The 20557-nt window shown below is 41.1% G+C and overlaps 1 protein-coding gene across 1 annotated transcript in view; it reads left to right on the top strand.

Annotated features, from left to right (window-relative positions):
- The first annotated feature begins 5970 nt into the window (after positions 1–5970).
- RHPN1 (rhophilin Rho GTPase binding protein 1) overlaps positions 5971–20557 on the top strand; it is a 73334-nt gene continuing 58747 nt past the window's right edge. The window contains exons 1-2 of the mRNA XM_063450988.1: positions 5971–6175; positions 8718–8812. Coding sequence (XP_063307058.1) covers positions 8738–8812 — 75 coding nt within the window. The 5' untranslated portion in view covers positions 5971–6175; positions 8718–8737. The remainder of the gene's footprint in view (positions 6176–8717; positions 8813–20557) is intronic.

Raw genomic sequence — 20557 nt, 5'->3', positions numbered from 1 at the left:
TAAACATTTTATTAGTACAGTTCTCATGATCTAACTATGGCATACAATGTTTCATACTACAGGAACTTGACTGTTCCGGTGCTGCTCATAACCTTCTAGAAAAGCATTTCCTTCTAATATTCTAAATACTGTTAAATAAAGAATAATGGTCAATCAATAATAGGTAATTTACTAATTCTACAACACAGTCAGGTTAGTTAGATAGCTGTGTTCTTATTATAGTCAGGTTAGTTATATAGCTGTGCTCTTATTATAGTCAGGTTAGTTATATAACTGTGCTCTTATTATAGTCAGGTTAGTTATATAGCTGTGATATTATTATAGTCAGGTTAGTTATATAGCTGTGGTCTTATTATAGTCAGGTTAGTTATATAACTGTGCTCATATTATAGTCAGATTAGTTATGTAGCTGTGCTCTTATTATAGTCAGGTTAGTTAGATAGCTGTGTTCTTATTATAGTCAGGTTAGTTATATAGCTGTGCTCTTATTATAGTCAGGTTAGTTATGTAGCTGTGTTCTTATTATAGGCAGGTTAGTTATGTAGCTGTGTTCTTATTATAGTCAGACTAGTTATGTAGCTGTGCTCTTATTATATTCAGGTTAGTTATATAGCTGTGCTCTTATTATAGTCAGGTTAGTTATATAACTGTGCTCTTATTATAGTCAGGTTAGTTATATAACTGTGCTCTTATTATAGTCAGGTTAGTTATATAGCTGTGCTCTTATTATAGTCAGGTTAGTTATATAACTGTGCTTGTATTATAGTCAGGTTTGTTATATAGCTGTGCTCTTATTGAAGTCAGGTTAGTTAAATAGCTGTGCTCTTATTATAGTCAGGTTTGTTATATAGCTGTGATATTATTATAGTCAGATTAGTTATATAGCTGTGCTCTTATTATAGTCAGGTTAGTTATATAGCTGTGCTCCTATTATAGTCAGGTTAGTTATATAGCTGTGTTCTTATTATAGTCAGGTTAGTTAGATAGCTGTGTTCTAATTATAGTCAGGTTAGTTATATAACTGTGCTCTTATTGTAGTCAGGTTAGTTATATAGCTGTGTTCTTATTATAGTCAGGTTAGTTATATAGCTGTGTTCTTATTATAGTCAGGTTAGTTATATAGCTGTGTTCTAATTATAGCCAGGTTAGTTATATAGCTGTGCTCTTATTATAGTCAGGTTAGTTATATAGCTGTGCTCTTATTATAGTCAGGTTAGTTATATAGCTGTGATATTATTATAGTCAGGTTAGTTAGATAACTGTGCTCTTATTATAGTCAGGTTAGTTAGATAACTGTGCTCTTATTATAGTCAGGTTAGTTAGATAACTGTGCTCTTATTATAGTCAGGTTAGTTATATAGCTGTGGTCTTATTATAGTCAGGTTAGTTATATAACTGTGCTCATATTATAGTCAGGTTAGTTATGTAGCTGTCTTCTTATTATAGGCAGGTTAGTTATATAGCTGTGATATTATTATAGTCAGGTTAGTTATATAGCTGTGTTCTTATTATAGTCAGGTTAGTTATATAGCTGTGATATTATTATAGTCAGGTTAGTTATATAGCTGTGATATTATTATAGTCAGGTTAGTTATATAACTGTGCTCTTATTATAGTCAGCTTAGTTAGATAACTGTGCTCTTATTATAGTCAGGTTAGTTATATAGCTGTGATATTATTATAGTCTGGTTAGTTATATAGCTGTGTTCTTATTATAGTCAGGTTAGTTATATAGCTGTGTTCTAATTATAGTCAGGTTAGTTATATAGCTGTGCTCTTATTATAGTCAGGTTAGTTATATAGCTGTGCTCTTATTATAGTCAGGTTAGTTATATAGCTGTGATATTATTATAGTCAGGTTAGTTAGATAACTGTGCTCTTATTATAGTCAGGTTAGTTAGATAACTGTGCTCTTATTATAGTCAGGTTAGTTATATAGCTGTGGTTTTATTATAGTCAGGTTAGTTATATAACTGTGCTCATATTATAGTCAGATTAGTTATGTAGCTGTGCTCTTATTATAGTCAGGTTAGTTAGATAGCTGTGTTCTTATTATAGTCAGGTTAATTATATAACTGTGCTCTTATTATAGTCAGGTTAGTTATGTAGCTGTCTTCTTATTATAGGCAGGTTAGTTATATAGCTGTGCTCTTATTATAGTCAGATTAGTTATATAGCTGTGATATTATTATAGTCAGGTTAGTTATATAGCTGTGATATTATTATAGTCAGGTTAGTTATATAGCTGTGTTCTTATTATAGTCAGGTTAGTTATATAGCTGTGATATTATTATAGTCAGGTTAGTTATATAACTGCTCTTATTATAGTCAGCTTAGTTAGATAACTGTGCTCTTATTATAGTCAGGTTAGTTATATAGCTGTGATATTATTATAGTCAGGTTAGTTATATAGCTGTGTTCTTATTATAGTCAGGTTAGTTATATAGCTGTGCTCTTATTATAGTCAGGTTAGTTATATAGCTGTGCTCTTATTATAGTCAGGTTAGTTATATAGCTGTGCTCTTATTATAGTCAGGTTAGTTAGATAACTGTGCTCTTATTATAGTCAGGTTAGTTAGATAACTGTGCTCTTATTATAGTCAGGTTAGTTATATAGCTGTGGTCTTATTATAGTCAGGTTAGTTATATAACTGTGCTCATATTATAGTCAGATTAGTTATGTAGCTGTGCTCTTATTATAGTCAGGTTAGTTAGATAGCTGTGTTCTTATTATAGTCAGGTTAATTATATAACTGTGCTCTTATTATAGTCAGGTTAGTTATGTAGCTGTCTTCTTATTATAGGCAGGTTAGTTATATAGCTGTGCTCTTATTATAGTCAGATTAGTTATATAGCTGTGATATTATTATAGTCAGGTTAGTTATATAGCTGTGGTCTTATTATAGTCAGGTTAGTTATATAACTGTGCTCATATTATAGTCAGATTAGTTATGTAGCTGTGCTCTTATTATAGTCAGATTAGTTATGTAGCTGTGCTCTTATTATAGTCAGGTTAGTTAGATAGCTGTGTTCTTATTATAGTCAGGTTAGTTATATAACTGTGCTCTTATTATAGTCAGGTTAGTTATGTAGCTGTCTTCTTATTATAGTCAGGTTAGTTATATAGCTGTGCTCTTATTATAGTCAGGTTAGTTATATAGCTGTGATATTATTATAGTCAGGTTAGTTAGATAACTGTGCTCTTATTATAGTCAGGCTAGTTATATAGCTGTGGTCTTATTATAGTCAGTTTAGTTATATAACTGTGCTCATATTATAGTCAGATTAGTTATGTAGCTGTGCTCTTATTATAGTCAGATTAGTTATGTAGCTGTGCTCTTATTATAGTCAGGTTAGTTAGATAGCTGTGTTCTTATTATAGTCAGGTTAATTATATAACTGTGCTCTTATTATAGTCAGGTTAGTTATGTAGCTGTCTTCTTATTATAGGCAGGTTAGTTATATAGCTGTGCTCTTATTATAGTCAGATTAGTTATATAGCTGTGATATTATTATAGTCAGGTTAGTTATATAGCTGTGGTCTTATTATAGTCAGGTTAGTTATATAACTGCTCATATTATAGTCAGATTAGTTATGTAGCTGTGCTCTTATTATAGTCAGATTAGTTATGTAGCTGTGCTCTTATTATAGTCAGGTTAGTTATATAGCTGTGGTCTTATTATAGTCAGGTTAGTTATATAACTGCTCATATTATAGTCAGATTAGTTATGTAGCTGTGCTCTTATTATAGTCAGATTAGTTATGTAGCTGTGCTCTTATTATAGTCAGGTTAGTTATATAGCTGTGGTCTTATTATAGTCAGGTTAGTTATATAACTGCTCATATTATAGTCAGATTAGTTATATAACTGTGCTCTTATTATAGTCAGGTTAGTTATGTAGCTGTCTTCTTATTATAGTCAGGTTAGTTATATAGCTGTGATATTATAGTCAGGTTTGTTATATTATGATATTATTGAATGTTGAATGTAATTAACTGTATATAACTTTATTCTGTGATTATTCTGTTTTTATATTTCCTGTGTGTAATTCGCTTTAACAAAAAAACAATCCTTTCCATCTTTTGCTAAGCTGTGTGTCCCAGTGCAGTGCTGGCTGACAGTCATGAGAGTTACAATTCATCATGTTTTATCCTCGGTGCGCTGCAGTTCCTTCTTGTTCCGCCAGGTGGCGATATCACAGCTGTGTCTCCCCATGCTACTTTCTCCGTCCCCTGCATGACATCACACGGCGTTCCGATCTCCCTGGTTGCCATGGGAGACCCGGGTCCTCTTGTTTCTATCAAAATGTTCCCGCCCCTCCTCTCAGTATTGGCCGAAGTTGAAGCGGACCGAGTGACGTCACCTCTTATTGCTGCCTCCTCACTGGTGGGTATCAGTGGAGCCGCAGAACCTCAGGCAACCCCAGCAGGGGCACATCATCACACACCCCAGGAGGGGAACATCAACAGGTACCCCAGCAGGGGCACATCATCACACACCCCAGCAGGGGCACATCATCACACACCCCAGCAGGGGCACATCATCACACACCCCAGCAGGGGAACATCAACAGGTACCCCAGCAGGGGCACATCATCACACACCCCAGGAGGGGAACATCAACAGATACCCCAGGAGGGGAACATCAACAGGTACCTCAGCAGGGGCACATCATCACACACCCCAGGAGGGGAACATCAACAGATACCCCAGGAGGGGAACATCAACAGATACCCCAGGAGGGGAACATCAACAGATACCCCAGGAGGGGAACATCAACAGATACCCCAGGAGGGGAACATCAACAGATACCCCAGGAGGGGAACATCAACAGATACCCCAGGAGGGGAACATCAACAGATACCCCAGGAGGGGAACATCAACAGGTACCCCAGGAGGGGAACATCAACAGGTACCCCAGGAGGGGAACATCAACAGGTACACCAGGAGGGGAACATCAACAGGTACCCCAGCAGGGGAACATCAACAGGTACCCCAGCAGGGGCACATCATCACACACCCCAGCAGGGGAACATCATCACACACCCCAGGAGGGGCACATCAACATATACCCCAGGATTGGAACATCAACAGATACCCCAGGAGGGGAACATCAACAGGTACCCCAGGAGGGGAACATCAACACGTACCCCAGGAGGGGAACATCAACAGGTACCCCAGGAGGGGAACATCAACAGGTACCCCAGGAGGGGAACATCAACAGGTACCCCAGGAGGGGAACATCAACAGGTACCCCAGGAGGGGAACATCAACAGGTACCCCAGGAGGGGAACATCAACAGGTACCCCAGGAGGGGAACATCAACAGGTACCCCAGGAGGGGAACATCAACAGGTACCCCAGCAGGGGCACATCATCACACACCCCAGCAGGGGCACATCATCACACACCCCAGCAGGGGAACATCATCACACACCCCAGGAGGGGAACATCAACAGATACCCAGGAGGGGAACATCATCACACACCCCAGGAGGGGAACATCATCACACACCCCAGGAGGGGAACATCATCACACACCCCAGGAGGGGAACATCATCACACACCCCAGGAGGGGAACATCATCACACACCCCAGGAGGGGAACATCATCACACACCCCAGGAGGGGAACATCATCACACACCCCAGGAGGGGAACATCATCACACACCCCAGGAGGGGAACATCATCACACACCCCAGGAGGGGAACATCATCACACACCCCAGGAGGGGAACATCATCACACACCCCAGGAGGGGAACATCATCACACACCCCAGGAGGGGAACATCATCACACACCCCAGGAGGGGAACATCATCACACACCCCAGGAGGGGAACATCAACAGATACCCCAGGAGGGGAACATCAACAGATACCCCAGCAGGGGAACATCAACAGATACCCCAGCAGGGGAACATCAACAGATACCCCAGCAGGGGAACATCAACAGATACCCCAGCAGGGGAACATCAACAGATACCCCAGCAGGGGAACATCAACAGATACCCCAGCAGGGGAACATCAACAGATACCCCAGGAGGGGCACATCATCACACACCCCAGGAGGGGCAGATCAATAAGTACCCAAGGAGGAACAGATTACCACGCGATCAAGGGCAAATCACCAAATACCCCATCGGGGCAGATCATCAGGAACCTCATAGGTGCTACAGGTAAATATGGTCAGATATGTCGGTTCTTGCGATATGGAGACTGCAACTAAGTGGCTAGAAATTGAAGGAGGAAGGTGTAAAGTGTTATTTCAATTTATTGCAACATTGTAATTATATTACAGCACAGGGAGTATTTATTATACAGGAGAACTACCAGAGGGTATTTGTTATACAGGAGAACTGTCGGAGGGTATTTGTTATACAGGAGAACTGTTGGAGGGTATTTGTTATACAGGAGAACTGTCGGAGGGTATTTGTTATACAGGAGAACTGTCGGAGGGTATTTGTTATACAGGAGAACTGTCGGAGGGTATTTATTATACAGGAGAACTGTCCGAGGGTATTTATTATACAGGAGAACTGTCAGAGGGTATTTATTATACAGGAGAACTATCGGAGGGTATTTATTATACAGAAGAACTGTCAGAGGGTATTTATTATACAGGAGAACTGCTGGAGGGTATTTATTATACAGGAGAACTGTCAGAGGGTATTTATTATACAGGAGAACTATCAGAGGGTATTTATTATACAGGAGAACTAACCAAGGCTATATGTATGTATGAATGAGTAGAGCCAAGGCTATATGTATGTATGAATGAGTAGAGCCAAGGCTATATGTAAGTATGAATGAGTAGAGCCAAGGCTATATGTATGTATGTATGAGCAGAGCCGGGACTATATGTGTGTATGTATGAGTAGAGCCGGTCTATATCTATATATGAGTAGAGCCGGGGGTATATGTATATATGAGTAGAGCCGGGGGTATATGTATATATGAGTAGAGCCGGGGCTATATGTATAAATGAGTAGAGCCGGGGCTATATGTATATATGAGTAGAGCCGGGGGTATATGTATATATGAGTAGAGCCGGGGGTATATGTATATATGAGTAGAGCCGGGGGTATATGTATAAATGAGTAGAGCCGGGGCTATATGTATAAATGAGTAGAGCCGGGGCTATATGTATATATGAGTAGAGCCGGGGCTATATGTATATATGAGTAGAGCCGGGTCTATATGTATAAATGAGTAGAGCCGGGGCTATATGTATAAATGAGTAGAGCCGGGGCTATATGTATAAATGAGTAGAGCCGGGGCTATATGTATATATGAGTAGAGCCGGGGCTATATGTATAAATGAGTAGAGCCGGGGTATATGTATAAATTATTAGAGCCTGGGCTATATGTATATATGAGTAGAGCCTGGGCTATATGTATATATGAGTAGAGCCTGGGCTATATGTATAAATGAGTAGAGCCTGGGCTATATGTATAAATGAGTAGAGCCGGGGCTATATGTATAAATGAGTAGAGCCGGGGTATATGTATAAATTATTAGAGCCTGGGCTATATGTATATATGAGTAGAGCCTGGGCTATATGTATATATGAGTAGAGCCTGGGCTATATGTATAAATGAGTAGAGCCTGGGCTATATGTATAAATGAGTAGAGCCGGGGCTATATGTATAAATGAGTAGAGCCGGGGTATATGTATAAATTATTAGAGCCTGGGCTATATGTATATATGAGTAGAGCCTGGGCTATATGTATATATGAGTAGAGCCTGGGCTATATGTATAAATGAGTAGAGCCGGGGCTATATGTATATATGAGTAGAGTCGGGGCTATATGTATAAATGAGTAGAGTCGGGGCTATATGTATAAATGAGTAGAGTCGGGGCTATATGTATATATGAGTAGAGCCGGGGCTATATGTATATATGAGTAGAGCCGGGGCTATATGTATATATGAGTAGAGCCGGGGCTATATGTATAAATGAGTAGAGTCGGGGCTATATGTATATATGAGTAGAGCCGGGGCTATATGTATAAATGAGTAGAGCCGGGGCTATATGTATAAATGAGTAGAGTCGGGGCTATATGTATATATGAGTAGAGCCGGGGCTATATGTATATATGAGTAGAGCCGGGGCTATATGTATAAATGAGTAGAGCCGGGGGTATATGTATATATGAGTAGAGCCGGGGCTATATGTTTATATGAGTAGAGCCTGGGCTATATGTATATATGAGTAGAGCCGGGGCTATATGTATAAATGAGTAGAGCCGGGGCTATATGTATAAATGAGTAGAGCCGGGGCTATATGTATAAATGAGTAGAGCCGGGGCTATATGTATAAATGAGTAGAGCCGGGGCTATATGTATAAATGAGTAGAGCCGGGGCTATATGTATAAATGAGTAGAGCCGGGGCTATATGTATAAATGAGTAGAGCCGGGGCTTTATGTATAAATGAGTAGAGCCGGGGCTATATGTATAAGAGCTGTGGTTTAGAACTTATTCTAATGTGCCCTTAACTAACAATTCTTCTGGAAGTCAGGGTTTAATTTTTGTTGGCGATGTAGCATGCATTAGGTAGTGGGGGTGCATACAATATATGTTTATTTTACAGCCCGGCATCCTATATGTTTTCTGTCTAGGTGATGCAAAGCCCGTATTCAGTTGTGCACGATAGCTGGCGTGTACAATATGTGTCCCCTTTCTTCCTTCACTAAGCTCTCGCTGTTTGTTCTCAGATTGGTCGTAGAGGAAGCCGATGATGGTGGATACTTTGAATGCAGATAGTGGCCTGTACCAGCAGCGGCATGCAACTGAAGGCAGTATACGGAAGGTGAGGCCATTATACATCTATCCATTACACCTATATATATCCACTGCACCTATATATATATCCATCCACTGAACCTGCGTACATCTATCCACTGCACCTGTATATATCTATCCACCGCACCTCTATATATATTTATCCACGGCACCTGTATATATCTATCCACTGCACCTGTATATATCTATCCACTGCACCTGTATATATATTTATCCACTGCACCTGTATATATCTATCCACTGCACCTCTATATATATTTATCCACTGCATCTGTATATATCATTAAACTGCACCTGTATATATCTATCCACTGCACCTGTATATATCTATCCACTGCACCTCTATACATATTTATCCACTGCACCTGTATATATCTATCCACTGCACCTCTATATATAGCTATCCACTGCATCTGTATATATCATTCAACTGCACCTGTATATATCTATCCACTGCACCGGTATATATCTATCCACTGCACCTGTATATATATTTATCCACTGCACCTGTATATATCTGTCCACTGCACCTCTATATATATATTTGTGTAAGGGGCAAATAGCCGTATATGGAGTAAGGATCCAGCATAAGCGTAGGATAGTATAAAGGGAGCAAGTCGGTTGTGGTGTGCCGAGACCGACGATACGGTAGGCCTGTAAATAAAGAGGGCCCACCAAGGAGTAAGAAAGTAAAGTAAATGGAAAGAAAAGAGAAAGTGTTGAAATGAGGAGTGGGTGGGAGGGTCATTCTGATGCTGACCTCAAGCGATATGAGTCAGGTAAGGGGTGTCCCTTATATAGGGGAGTGAATTAATTTAAGCCCCTCCCACAAATACAGGCCAAACGGCCTTAATACTTGTGTAAGGGGCAAATAGCCGTATATGGAGTAAGGATCCAGCATAAGCGTAGGATAGTATAAAGGGAGCAAGTCGGTTGTGGTGTGCCGAGACCGACGATACGGTAGGCCTGTAAATAAAGAGGGCAAAAAGGAATAATCAAAGATTTAATACAGTCAACAAATATATACAAATTAACCAGACATTTCCTTAAATGCATTACAGTATTTAATTCCAGGAAGAATTTTTGAAGGTAGGAATCTAGGACCGAAAGTGAACACCATTTGTTGTGGGTAGGATAGTATGTTATCTCTACTGTTGGTCCGTGTTGACTCGTTTCGGAATGTGGTAGAGCCAATAGGTAATGAAATATGTGTTTACGTACGTGGGATCGTTGAAGACAATGATCTGTCTGAGTGGTGGTGATGGTAGTGAATTCTCTGGCCTGAGAAAGGCATAAAAGGCAATGTGCATGGCTGGTAATGGCCGACTTTGTAGTATAATTGAATGGTTGTAGATCTAATAGGTCCGATAAGGATGAAAAGTTGGATGGCTATTGGTAATCTCTGAGAGGAACGTGGGAGAATGGATTCCTGAAAACCTCTGAGTATATTCTTGTCTGGTATGATAGCATGAAGTTATGGTAGTTTTGGCCATAGGTTATCCTGTGTTGTTGAATGCCTGTAAACTATATAATTAATGGTGTGTGAGATAGTTTAAGTTTAAGGTGGCAAAAAGAAGCAAAACCTAGGAGAAATGTTATGACACAGGTTGAGCTATGTCATGTTCCAATGAGATTCTTTAAGCCAGGTGAAAAGCTGTGTTATGTGTTCTATAAGTATGGGACGAAAGTGCTAGGTGGGATAGTGCATGCTATGCTGCATGAGTATGTCTAATCCATGATTTTGTCTCTGGAACGAAAGCGTGGCCGTGACTGTATGGGCGGCTGTAGGAAGCGTATGATGAACATGCCTGGAATATAAATGAGACAATTATCGGCAGGGATGTATACCCCCGTCTGGTACATGAAAGTGAAATGTGATAAGTGGCCAACCAAGTGAGTTCCCCAGAAATATCATGACCTTATGGATGAGTAGTGGCGATTGTTGATGATATGACATGTGCCTAGTTGTCAGAGTAATAACGGATTGATGACCCTGACCATGATTTACCCCATGCCACAGCAGCTGCTACAATGGGGTAGATCTCCCAAAGGGGCTGAGGTGGTGGAAAAATTTCCAAACCTGGATGCCATGGCCAACAGCTCCAAAGCAATCGTTCCCGGTAGATCGCTGCCAAACCCGTGGTAGACGCCGCGTCTGACCATCTGGTTGGAGAAGTGTCAGACAATCCTGGAAGGAACATGCTTTTACCATGCCAAGTGGTTAAGAAATTCCCCCCCATGTGCAGGTCTGCTGTTGCTGAGGTGTCTAGGGACATCCTCTGATCATCATGTTGGAAGTGTGGAAAAAAGGGGAAAGTACTCTGGATGTGAAAGCGTGGTTTTGTGGTATGATTGGCGTGGCAAAATTAAGGAACCTGGTAGGGATTGTAGTTCCTTGTAGTTGTAAGTACTAAGCAGGAGGTAGTGATTGATGTGGATGAGAATGTTCCCTATTTGTCTTGTGGTAACTTGCATGTATGGATGCTGACTCAAGTTGTATGCCCAGTAATGTGATGATAGTGTCTGGGCCTTCTGTTTCTTATGGGGTACTGGGATGCCCAAGTGGTCAACCAGACTAAGCTGCCGTGAGGCTTCTAGATAGTGAGGCTTCTTGTTGATCTTGTTGCCGTGAGGCTTCTTGTTGATCTTTGATCAACAAGAAGTCTTCTAGATAGTGTATGACTGTAAGACCTCTGGATATGTTATCATAACCAGCACAGAGTATCTGCGAATATCGATAGGCTAATCTGTAGCTGGAAAGTTGAGCGGGGAAAGGATTGCCCAATTTATGCCATGTAAGTGCCAGTGTGTAGGGTAGATGGTAGCCGTTTACTGCGTTGATGATATTGGTCTTACTTAACCAAGCTTCAACCCATGCTTGAGTGATAGCTGTAAAGGTAGATCAATGGTGTTGTATAGTAAGAAAACTCCTTGGAGGGTATGAGGGAGTTGAGACTTGGGGTAGCGGAGGTGTGTGGTGCCAATAAGTCTATGGTTAGTCTTTGTTTAAGGGAAGATTCCTTGTGACAATACCAATGTGTTTGTGTTTGGTGCCCTGCTGTAAATGGTGGAGATTGGAAGACCCCTCTGCAAATCTTGGCTATGAGTGTGTTTATAGCCAATGGTTTTGTTGTGCTGACTGTAAGTGAGGGCATGCTATATTCCTTGAAGGTGTGTTTATGATACCTGTATGGGAGACCTTTGAAGCTCCAGAGCTTTAGTAAATCTACTACAAGTCTGGAAGTGTGATGAGTCAGTAGTGTTGAAAATGCATTGGTGTGTACGTTATTTGTAAGTTGTATTGGGACACATGGTTTGTCATGTGCCCTGAACCATTTGAACATATATGCAACAGTCTATATGCAATGCAACTACTCATATCAATGGTCTCTGGTAGTTCAGAGGTGCTGGTACCTGGAGCCTGAGAGCGCTCGTCCATTTGTTTGGGACAAAATCCCTTCTGTATGGGTACCTGCAAAAATAAACATCTCTGCATATTCCAATTGCCAACCCAACCAAGGGATGGTCAGTTCCCGATTTACCTGGAATCCCTGGATCTGACCACCACAGATACATCATCATACATATATATGCCTTGCTTCCCCAATGTGCTGACATCATACGTGCAGGGTTAACGTCTTGTGTGTCATAAGAATTGATTGTACCAGGTAACCGAGTTTTGGTTGGTGCTGGTTGTACAGTAGCGTGAGGCCCAGCCTTGTGAGGGCTGTGGTGACCAACTCGAGATTGCCAGTCTGTCATAAATTTTTTGGCTCATGAGTTTATGAGTGAGGCTAGTATAGCCTGGGTGTCACCTGAGTTGATGTAGCTGGGCCTTCCCCTGCCTCCGTGTTGTCCGTTGATGTATGGAGGAGTTTGAATAACTCTGCTTTCCTTGCTGTAGCAGGGTAGGGTATTTGTCACCTCCTTAGGTCGGTGGTAATGTGTGGGATCGTCCAGGATCTGATTGCTGCTGGACTAGCAACATCTCCTCTGCTTGAAGGTGTATCAATTCTAGCCGGGGTGCTAGGAAGAGGTGATTCTTCACCATCTTTTTGAGAAATACTTAAATAACAATAAAGATTGCAATTATTATTTGTACCCAGGGTTCTTGTACTGGCTTGCTAGCTAAGCCGTAAGGCAAAACGATTAGGCTTGGTGTTTTTTGGTGACTGGTGAGGCCCTGCTAGTTGCCAAGTGGCTTGAGAGGCTCTATCTATGCTTGGCGCGAGGGGATTTTGAGTGGCCACCGAACGTTGTGGCAGGATGTTGGCCTCTCGGTGACAGTAACCAGAAAATAGGAAGGGGAGTGACAGGTGAGGCCCTCTCTATGATACAATGCGAGGCGGCTAGCTCACGAGTGGCCCGAGGGGTGTATGCCTCCGAGTGTGAGGCGGGGTGTTGGCCTCGCGGGACCACTAACCGAAGCATAATGCAGAGAAAAAAAAGGGGGTAATACCTATTGGGCCCTAGAACCCTAATTGCCAGTATACTATTACTATTCCAGGGAAGGTAAGAGATGAATAACTACGTGAGCAGGTGTATGTACTTGGTAGTATGGTATTGAACCTGACAATCCCTATAGGTTTTTAGTAGTAACTGTAAGCTGAATGGATAAAACTGTATGGCATAAGGAAATATGGCATAGACCAAGCTTATCTTAATACGTACAGTATATGTGAAAAGTAAAGTGCCGTGATGTGTAAATATTAAACATCGTAGCCATACTGGTTAAATATGTATCAATCTTAACCCATTAAGTGCCGTATGTACAAGTGAAAATGTGGTCTGTCTCCACCTTGTATGTTGTATGTCCCCTTGCTAGGGGAAAGTCTGTTGTGTGAGCAGCGTGCTGTGAAAAATGTATGTGAACTATATTACCAGTTACGTATATACAGATGCGTCTGCTATTGTGTAATAATATATGTATTTATACCAGATGTTGATATAGTGCTTGCTATGTGAATTGTTGGATGTCTTATTGAATGGTAGGGGTCAGTGAACATGGTGTTGCAAAATGCAAGTGCACTGGAGATCTGCCGAGTGCCCTATAGGTGGCAGTGTAGTTGGATACTGATTGGTATGTGAAATTTTGTTTGTCTGTTGACCTATAGGTGTCAGTGTTTTGGTGTTTGTAAAACCCCATGAAAATTGTCAATGTACTTGACAGACCTGTAGGTGGCAGTGTTGATAGAACCACTGTTGGTCTTGATGTGAAATGTAAATTATTGTGAATTAAACCTGAAGTTGAGCCCGTGCTGGAGTTTAATTTATGGTTTATGGTTATGTTTAAAACAATCTTATGTGTAATTTATATTGGCTGGTAAATTGTATATGACATGTGAAGACTGTTTTGCTGTTGACCAGTAGGGGTCAGAAATGCTGATTGTATGTTAAAATACCCTTTAACCCCTTAAGGACCAAACTTCTTGAATAAAAGGGGATCATTACATGTCACACATATCATGTGTCCTGAAGGGGTTAATCCTACCGTTTGACAGATAGGAGTCAGTATAAAAGCAAAAATGCTGTAGTTAGTTTGTTTGCTTATGAAGTGAAATAAAGTCTGAGAAGCCTATAGTATACCGATTGACCGGTAGGGGTCAGCATGTAGGCGAAAATGCTGTGGTTAGTTGGTTTGTACATGAAGTGCAATAATGTCTGAGAAGCCTGTAGTACACTGAATGACCGGTAGGGGTCAGTGTGTAGGTGAAAATGCAGTGGTTTATTGTTTTGTACATGAAAAGCAAAAACGTCTTAGAAGCCTGTAGTACACCGAATGACTGATAGGGGTCAGTGTGTAGGTGAAAAATGCAGTGTTTTGTTGGTTTGTACATGAAATGCAATAATGTCTGAGAAGCCTGTAGTACACCAAAAGACCAGTAGGGGTCAGTGTGTAGGCGAAAAAAGAGTTGTTCGTTGATTTGTACATGAAATGCGATAATATCTAAGAAGCCTGTAGTACACCAAAAACCGGTAGGGGTCAGTGTGTAGGTGAAAATGCAGTGGTTTATTGGTTTGTATATGAAAATGCAAAAAATGTCTAAGACGCCTGTAGTACATCGAATGACCGATAGGGGTCAGTGTGTAGGTGAAAAATGCGGTGGTTGGTTGTTTTTTACAACATATTGGGTAGTGTTTGCACTCAATTACTCGGTGGTGCTGGTATTTAAGAGGTATCCCTCTACTATAACCTCCAAATTAATGAAAACCAAAATACCAATAAATAAAATACCGCACTCTTAATATTGTTTCAAAAAATGAAAAAGGTAGAAGTAATATAGTTATGCCAAAAGATAATTTAATATATATACACAATCAAAAATTGATATCTATTCATACAAAAAATTTCGTTGGTTGTTTTTTACATGAAATACAATAATGTCTGAGAAGCCTGTAGTACACTGAATGACCGGTAGGGGTCAGTGTGCAGACGAAAATGCAGTGGTTTGATGGTTTGTACATGAAATGTGATTATGTCTAAGAAGCCTGTAGTACACCCAAAGACTGGTAGGGGGTTTAAACAAATGATATGCATGAACATGCAATAGTTTTAGAACAGACTTAGACAAAATGCAGCCGTAAAGTGAGGACCTGACCCGTGAATGGTGCCGTGGGACTGATGCCTGGCGTAACGGGTAGGTCGACTTACGGTTTGTGAGTCACTTGGGCACCATCCACGGCGATGGATTGAAGAAAGAAGGTGGTAGGCCGGAAAAGCCTGTGGCTGGATTCCTGACACAGCTCTGCTTAGAAAACCTCATGGAGTAATCAGGTAAAATGGCGTCTGGATGACCCGGAAGTGGAAATCATTCTGATGCTGACCTCAAGCGATATGAGTCAGGTAAGGGGTGTCCCTTATATAGGGGAGTGAATTAATTTAAGCCCCTCCCACAAATACAGGCCAAACGGCCTTAATACATATATATATATGTATCCACTGCATCTGTATATATCATTCAACTGCACCTGTATATATCTATCCACTGCACCGGTATATATCTATCCACTGCACCTGTATATATCTATCCACCGCACCTGTATATATCTATCCACCGCACCTGTATATATCTATCCACCGCACCTGTATATATCTATCCACTGCACCTCTATATATATTTATCCACTGCATCTGTATATATCTATCCACTGCACCGCTATATATATATTTATCCACTGTATCTGTATAAATCTATCCACTGCACCTCTATATATAGCTATCCACTGCATCTGTATATATCATTCAACTGCACCTGTATATATCTATCCACTGCACCTGTATGTATCTATTCACTGCACCTGTATATATCTATCCACTGCACCTATATATATCTATCCACTGCACCTGTATATATCATTCAACTGCACCTGTATATATCTATCCACTGCACCGGTATATATCTATCCACTGCATCTGTATATATATATTTATCCACTGCACATGTATATATCATTCAACTGCACCTGTATATATCTATCCACTGCACCTGTATAAATCTATCCACTGCACCTCTATATATATTTATCAACTGCACCTGTATATATCTATCCACTGCACCTGTATATATATATATTAATATATATTTATCCACTGCACCTGTATATATTTATCCACTGCACCTCTATATATATTTATCCACTGCATCTGTATAAATCTATCCACTGCACCTCTATATATATTTATCCACTGCATCTGTATATATCATTAAACTGCACCTGTATATATCTATATCCACTGCACCTGTATATATCTATCCACTGCACCTGTATATATATTTATCCACTGCACCTGTATATATCTATCCACTGCACCTCTATATATATTTATCCACTGCATCTGTATATATCATTAAACTGCACCTGTATATATCTATCCACTGCACCTCTATATATATTTATCCACTGCATCTGTATATATCATTAAACTGCACCTGTATATATCTATCCACTGCACCTGTATATATCTATCCACTGCACCTCTATATATATTTATCCACTGCATCTGTATAAATCTATCCACTGCACCTCTATATATATTTATCCACTGCATCTGTATATATCATTAAACTGCACCTGTATATATCTATCCACTGCACCTGTATATATTTATCCACTGCACCTGTATATATATTTATCCACTGCACCTATATATATCTATCCACTGCACCTGTATATATAGCTATCCACTGCACCTCTATATATATTTATCCACTGCACCTGTATATATCTATCCACTGCACCTCTATATATATTTATCCACTGCATCTGTATATATAATTCAACTGCACCTGTATATATCTATCCACTGCACCTATATATATATATATATATATACATATCCACTGCACCTGTATATATCATTCAACTGCACCTGTATATATCTATCCACTGCACCTGTATATATCTATCCACTGCACCTCTATATATCTATCCACTGCACCTCTATATATCTATCCACTGCACCTGTATATATCTATCCACTGCACCTCTATATATCTATCCACTGTACCTGCGTACATCTATCCACTGCACCTGTATACATCTATCCACTGCACCTGTACTATATACCTACTGCTGATAAGCCTTTAGGGTTCCTGAGGTTTATTCATTATGAGCTGTATGGTAACTGTCCTTCCCCACACCAGCAGGTATATACTATATTACTATATCAGGATGGAGAGTAGGTTCGCCAGATTGGCACCTATGATGTTTACATGCTGATGGCCACTTGGCCAGTACCTGAATACTGCTTTCCTGTAGCAGCTTTTCTTTCCTCAGTACGATGGAGGTTGGAACTCAGAAGGTGTTTATAGAATTCATTTATCTATTATTTCCATTAGAATTCAAGAATGGATAACGGAACTAATTTAAAAATTCAGGAATGGTTCACGAAGTTAATACAATGTGCATCATTTTGGTCCCTGCCAAAAGACAGTAAGTAGCCCTGAGCTAGGTGAATGCAAAGCAGATATACATATCCTAAGAGCGGAAACGTTGCGACTAACGTCTATTGTTCTCAATCTCTAATTTAACTTTTTACCTGTTTTCAAAGTTTTGTGAATAATGCTGTGTAATCCCCATGTGATGTCAGAAATCATCACCAGCAGCACATCATACGTACAATTCCCAGAAGCCATCAAACTGCATTTTTTATTAGGTGTAATTGGGCCAACTGTTTCTGTTCACTTTGAATGTGAATGAACTTTTTTTTTCTTCTAGTGAATGATAGAGGTGAGCGTGTGGTGGTATACACGTATAGGTGAGCGTGTGGTGGTATACACGTATAGGTGAGCGTGTGGTGGTATACAGGTATTGGTGAGCATGTATTGGTATACAGGTATTGGTGAGCATGTATTGGTATACAGGTATTGGTGAGCTTGTAGTGGTATACAGGTATTGGAGAGCATTCAGTAGTATAAATGCACTTCTGTTACATCGTTCCCCAGAAGATTCTCATTAAATCTTCCACAGAAGGCTGGGGTCTGAGCCGATTACTACAGACATCACTGGGGAAGGATCATTAGACTGCATGTAACTATATTATATGGGATATCCATTGGCTTTTTTTTTGTACATGCTTTTCTGATGTGTAAATAAAACAGGTGCTATTTTGGTTGCAAAGTGACAAATTTTGAGAGACATTGTACTGGTTTCCATGGTAATTGCTCCTTATTTAGTTTTTTGACACAGTACAGCTCCTATTTTTGCCCCTCGTTTTATGCTTTTGTTTCCACATATGGCAAATGATGGCTCTATGGTGAGAATCTTTATTCTGTTTGTGATAACTCCCAGTTTATAGTTCTCTTATCTTTAAAGCTACTTTCTTCTATCCAAAGTGTTAACATCACAGAACACCAATGTCAGCTAATTGCTCGGAGATTAGAACATGAATCTTTTCTATTCACAGATCACCTTATCTTATGTTGCCAGATTAGAATAATTACAATTTACATTATCCTTATCACTGATAATAAACACTGCCACCAGTAATTCATGGCTACATAAACATTTGTTAGAAAGGCAAGTTTACGTTAAATCAAAAAAGGAAGGTTTGAGAGGATACTAAGGAGCAGGGAAGCCATGCTGTGTTTAGTACTCGGTAACACTATATGGCAGGCACGGAGCGGTGTACTCTGCTTGTTTTGCGCTAGTTGTAAGTATTTAGTTATAGACTCGTCCATTCTGACACACATGGGGAATGGACAATATGTGATATAAATGCAGCAATGGGCACAGATTGTGAGGTAAGCTGTGTATGTCAGACATGGTCTCTGAGTAATAAAGGGTGCAGTCTGCTTCAAAACATCATGGTTACTTCCCTTTATGTTTTAAAACTTATATCTGGAATACTAGTCTATATCTCCATTACCCAAAACAAAAATCCATTGTAGATGCTCTTTCTTTCTACGTCTCTTTCTGTGTATTCAGTAACCGTCCCTCCCTCTCACCCCATACTGTGTATTCAGTAACCATCCCTCCCTCTCGCCCCGTACTGTGTATTCAGTAACCATCCCTCCCTCTCGCCCCGTACTGTGTATTCAGTAACCATCCCTCCCTCTCGCCCCGTACTGTGTATTCAGTAACCGTCCCTCCCTCTCACCCCGTACTGTGTATTCAGTAACCATCCCTCCCTCTCACTGCGTACTGTGTATTCAGTAACCGTCCCTCCCTCTCGCCCCGTACTGTGTATTCAGTAACCGTCCCTCCCTCTCACCCCGTACTGTGTATTCAGTAACCATCCCTCCCTCTCACTGCGTACTGTGTTTTCGGTAACCGTCCCTCCCTCTCACCCCGTACTGTGTATTCAGTAACCGTCCCTCCCTCTCGCCCCGTACTGTGTATTCAGTAACCGTCCCTCCCTCTCACCCCGTTCTGTGTATTCAGTAACCGTCCCTCCCTCTCACCCCGTACTGTGTATTCAGTAACCGTCCCTCCCTCTCACCCCGTACTGTGTATTCAGTAACCGTCCCTCCCTCTCACCCCGTACTGAGTATTCAGTAACCGTCCCTCCCTCTCACCCCGTACTGTGTATTCAGTAAACGTCCCTCCCTCTCACCCCATACTGTGTATTCAGTAACCGTCCCTCCCTCTCACCCCGTACTGTGTATTCAGTAACCGTCCCTCCCTCTCACCCCGTACTGTGTATTCAGTAACCGTCCCTCCCTCTCACCCCGTACTGTGTATTCAGTAACCGTCCCTCCCTCTCACCCCGTACTGTGCATTCAGTAACCGTCCCTCCCTCTCACCCCGTACTGTGTATTCAGTAACCGTCCCTCCCTCTCACCCCGTACTGTGCATTCAGTAACCGTCCCTCCCTCTCATCCCGTACTGTGTATTCAGTAACCGTCCCTCCCTCTCATCCCGTACTGTGTATTCATTAACCGTCGCTCCCTCTCACCCCGTACTGTGCATTCAGTAACCGTCCCTCCCTCTCACCCCATACTGAGTATTCAGTAACTGTCCCTCCCTCTCACCCCGTACTGTGCATTCAGTAACCGTCCCTCCCTCTCACCCCGTACTGTGCATTCAGTAACCGTCCCTCCCTCTCACCCGTACTGTGTATTCATTAACCGTCGCTCCCTCTCACCCCGTATTGTGTATTCAGTAACCGTCCCTCCCTCTCACCCCGTACTGTGCATTCAGTAACCGTCCCTCCCTCTCACCCCGTACTGTGCATTCAGTAACCGTCCCTCCCTCTCAGCCCGTACTGTGTATTCAGTAACCGTCCCTCCCTCTCACCCCATACTGTGTA

Source organism: Pelobates fuscus, chromosome 4, assembly GCF_036172605.1.
Source record: "Pelobates fuscus isolate aPelFus1 chromosome 4, aPelFus1.pri, whole genome shotgun sequence".
NCBI classification, from domain to species: domain Eukaryota; kingdom Metazoa; phylum Chordata; class Amphibia; order Anura; family Pelobatidae; genus Pelobates; species Pelobates fuscus.
This window is presented reverse-complemented; position numbering and strand designations above follow the sequence as displayed.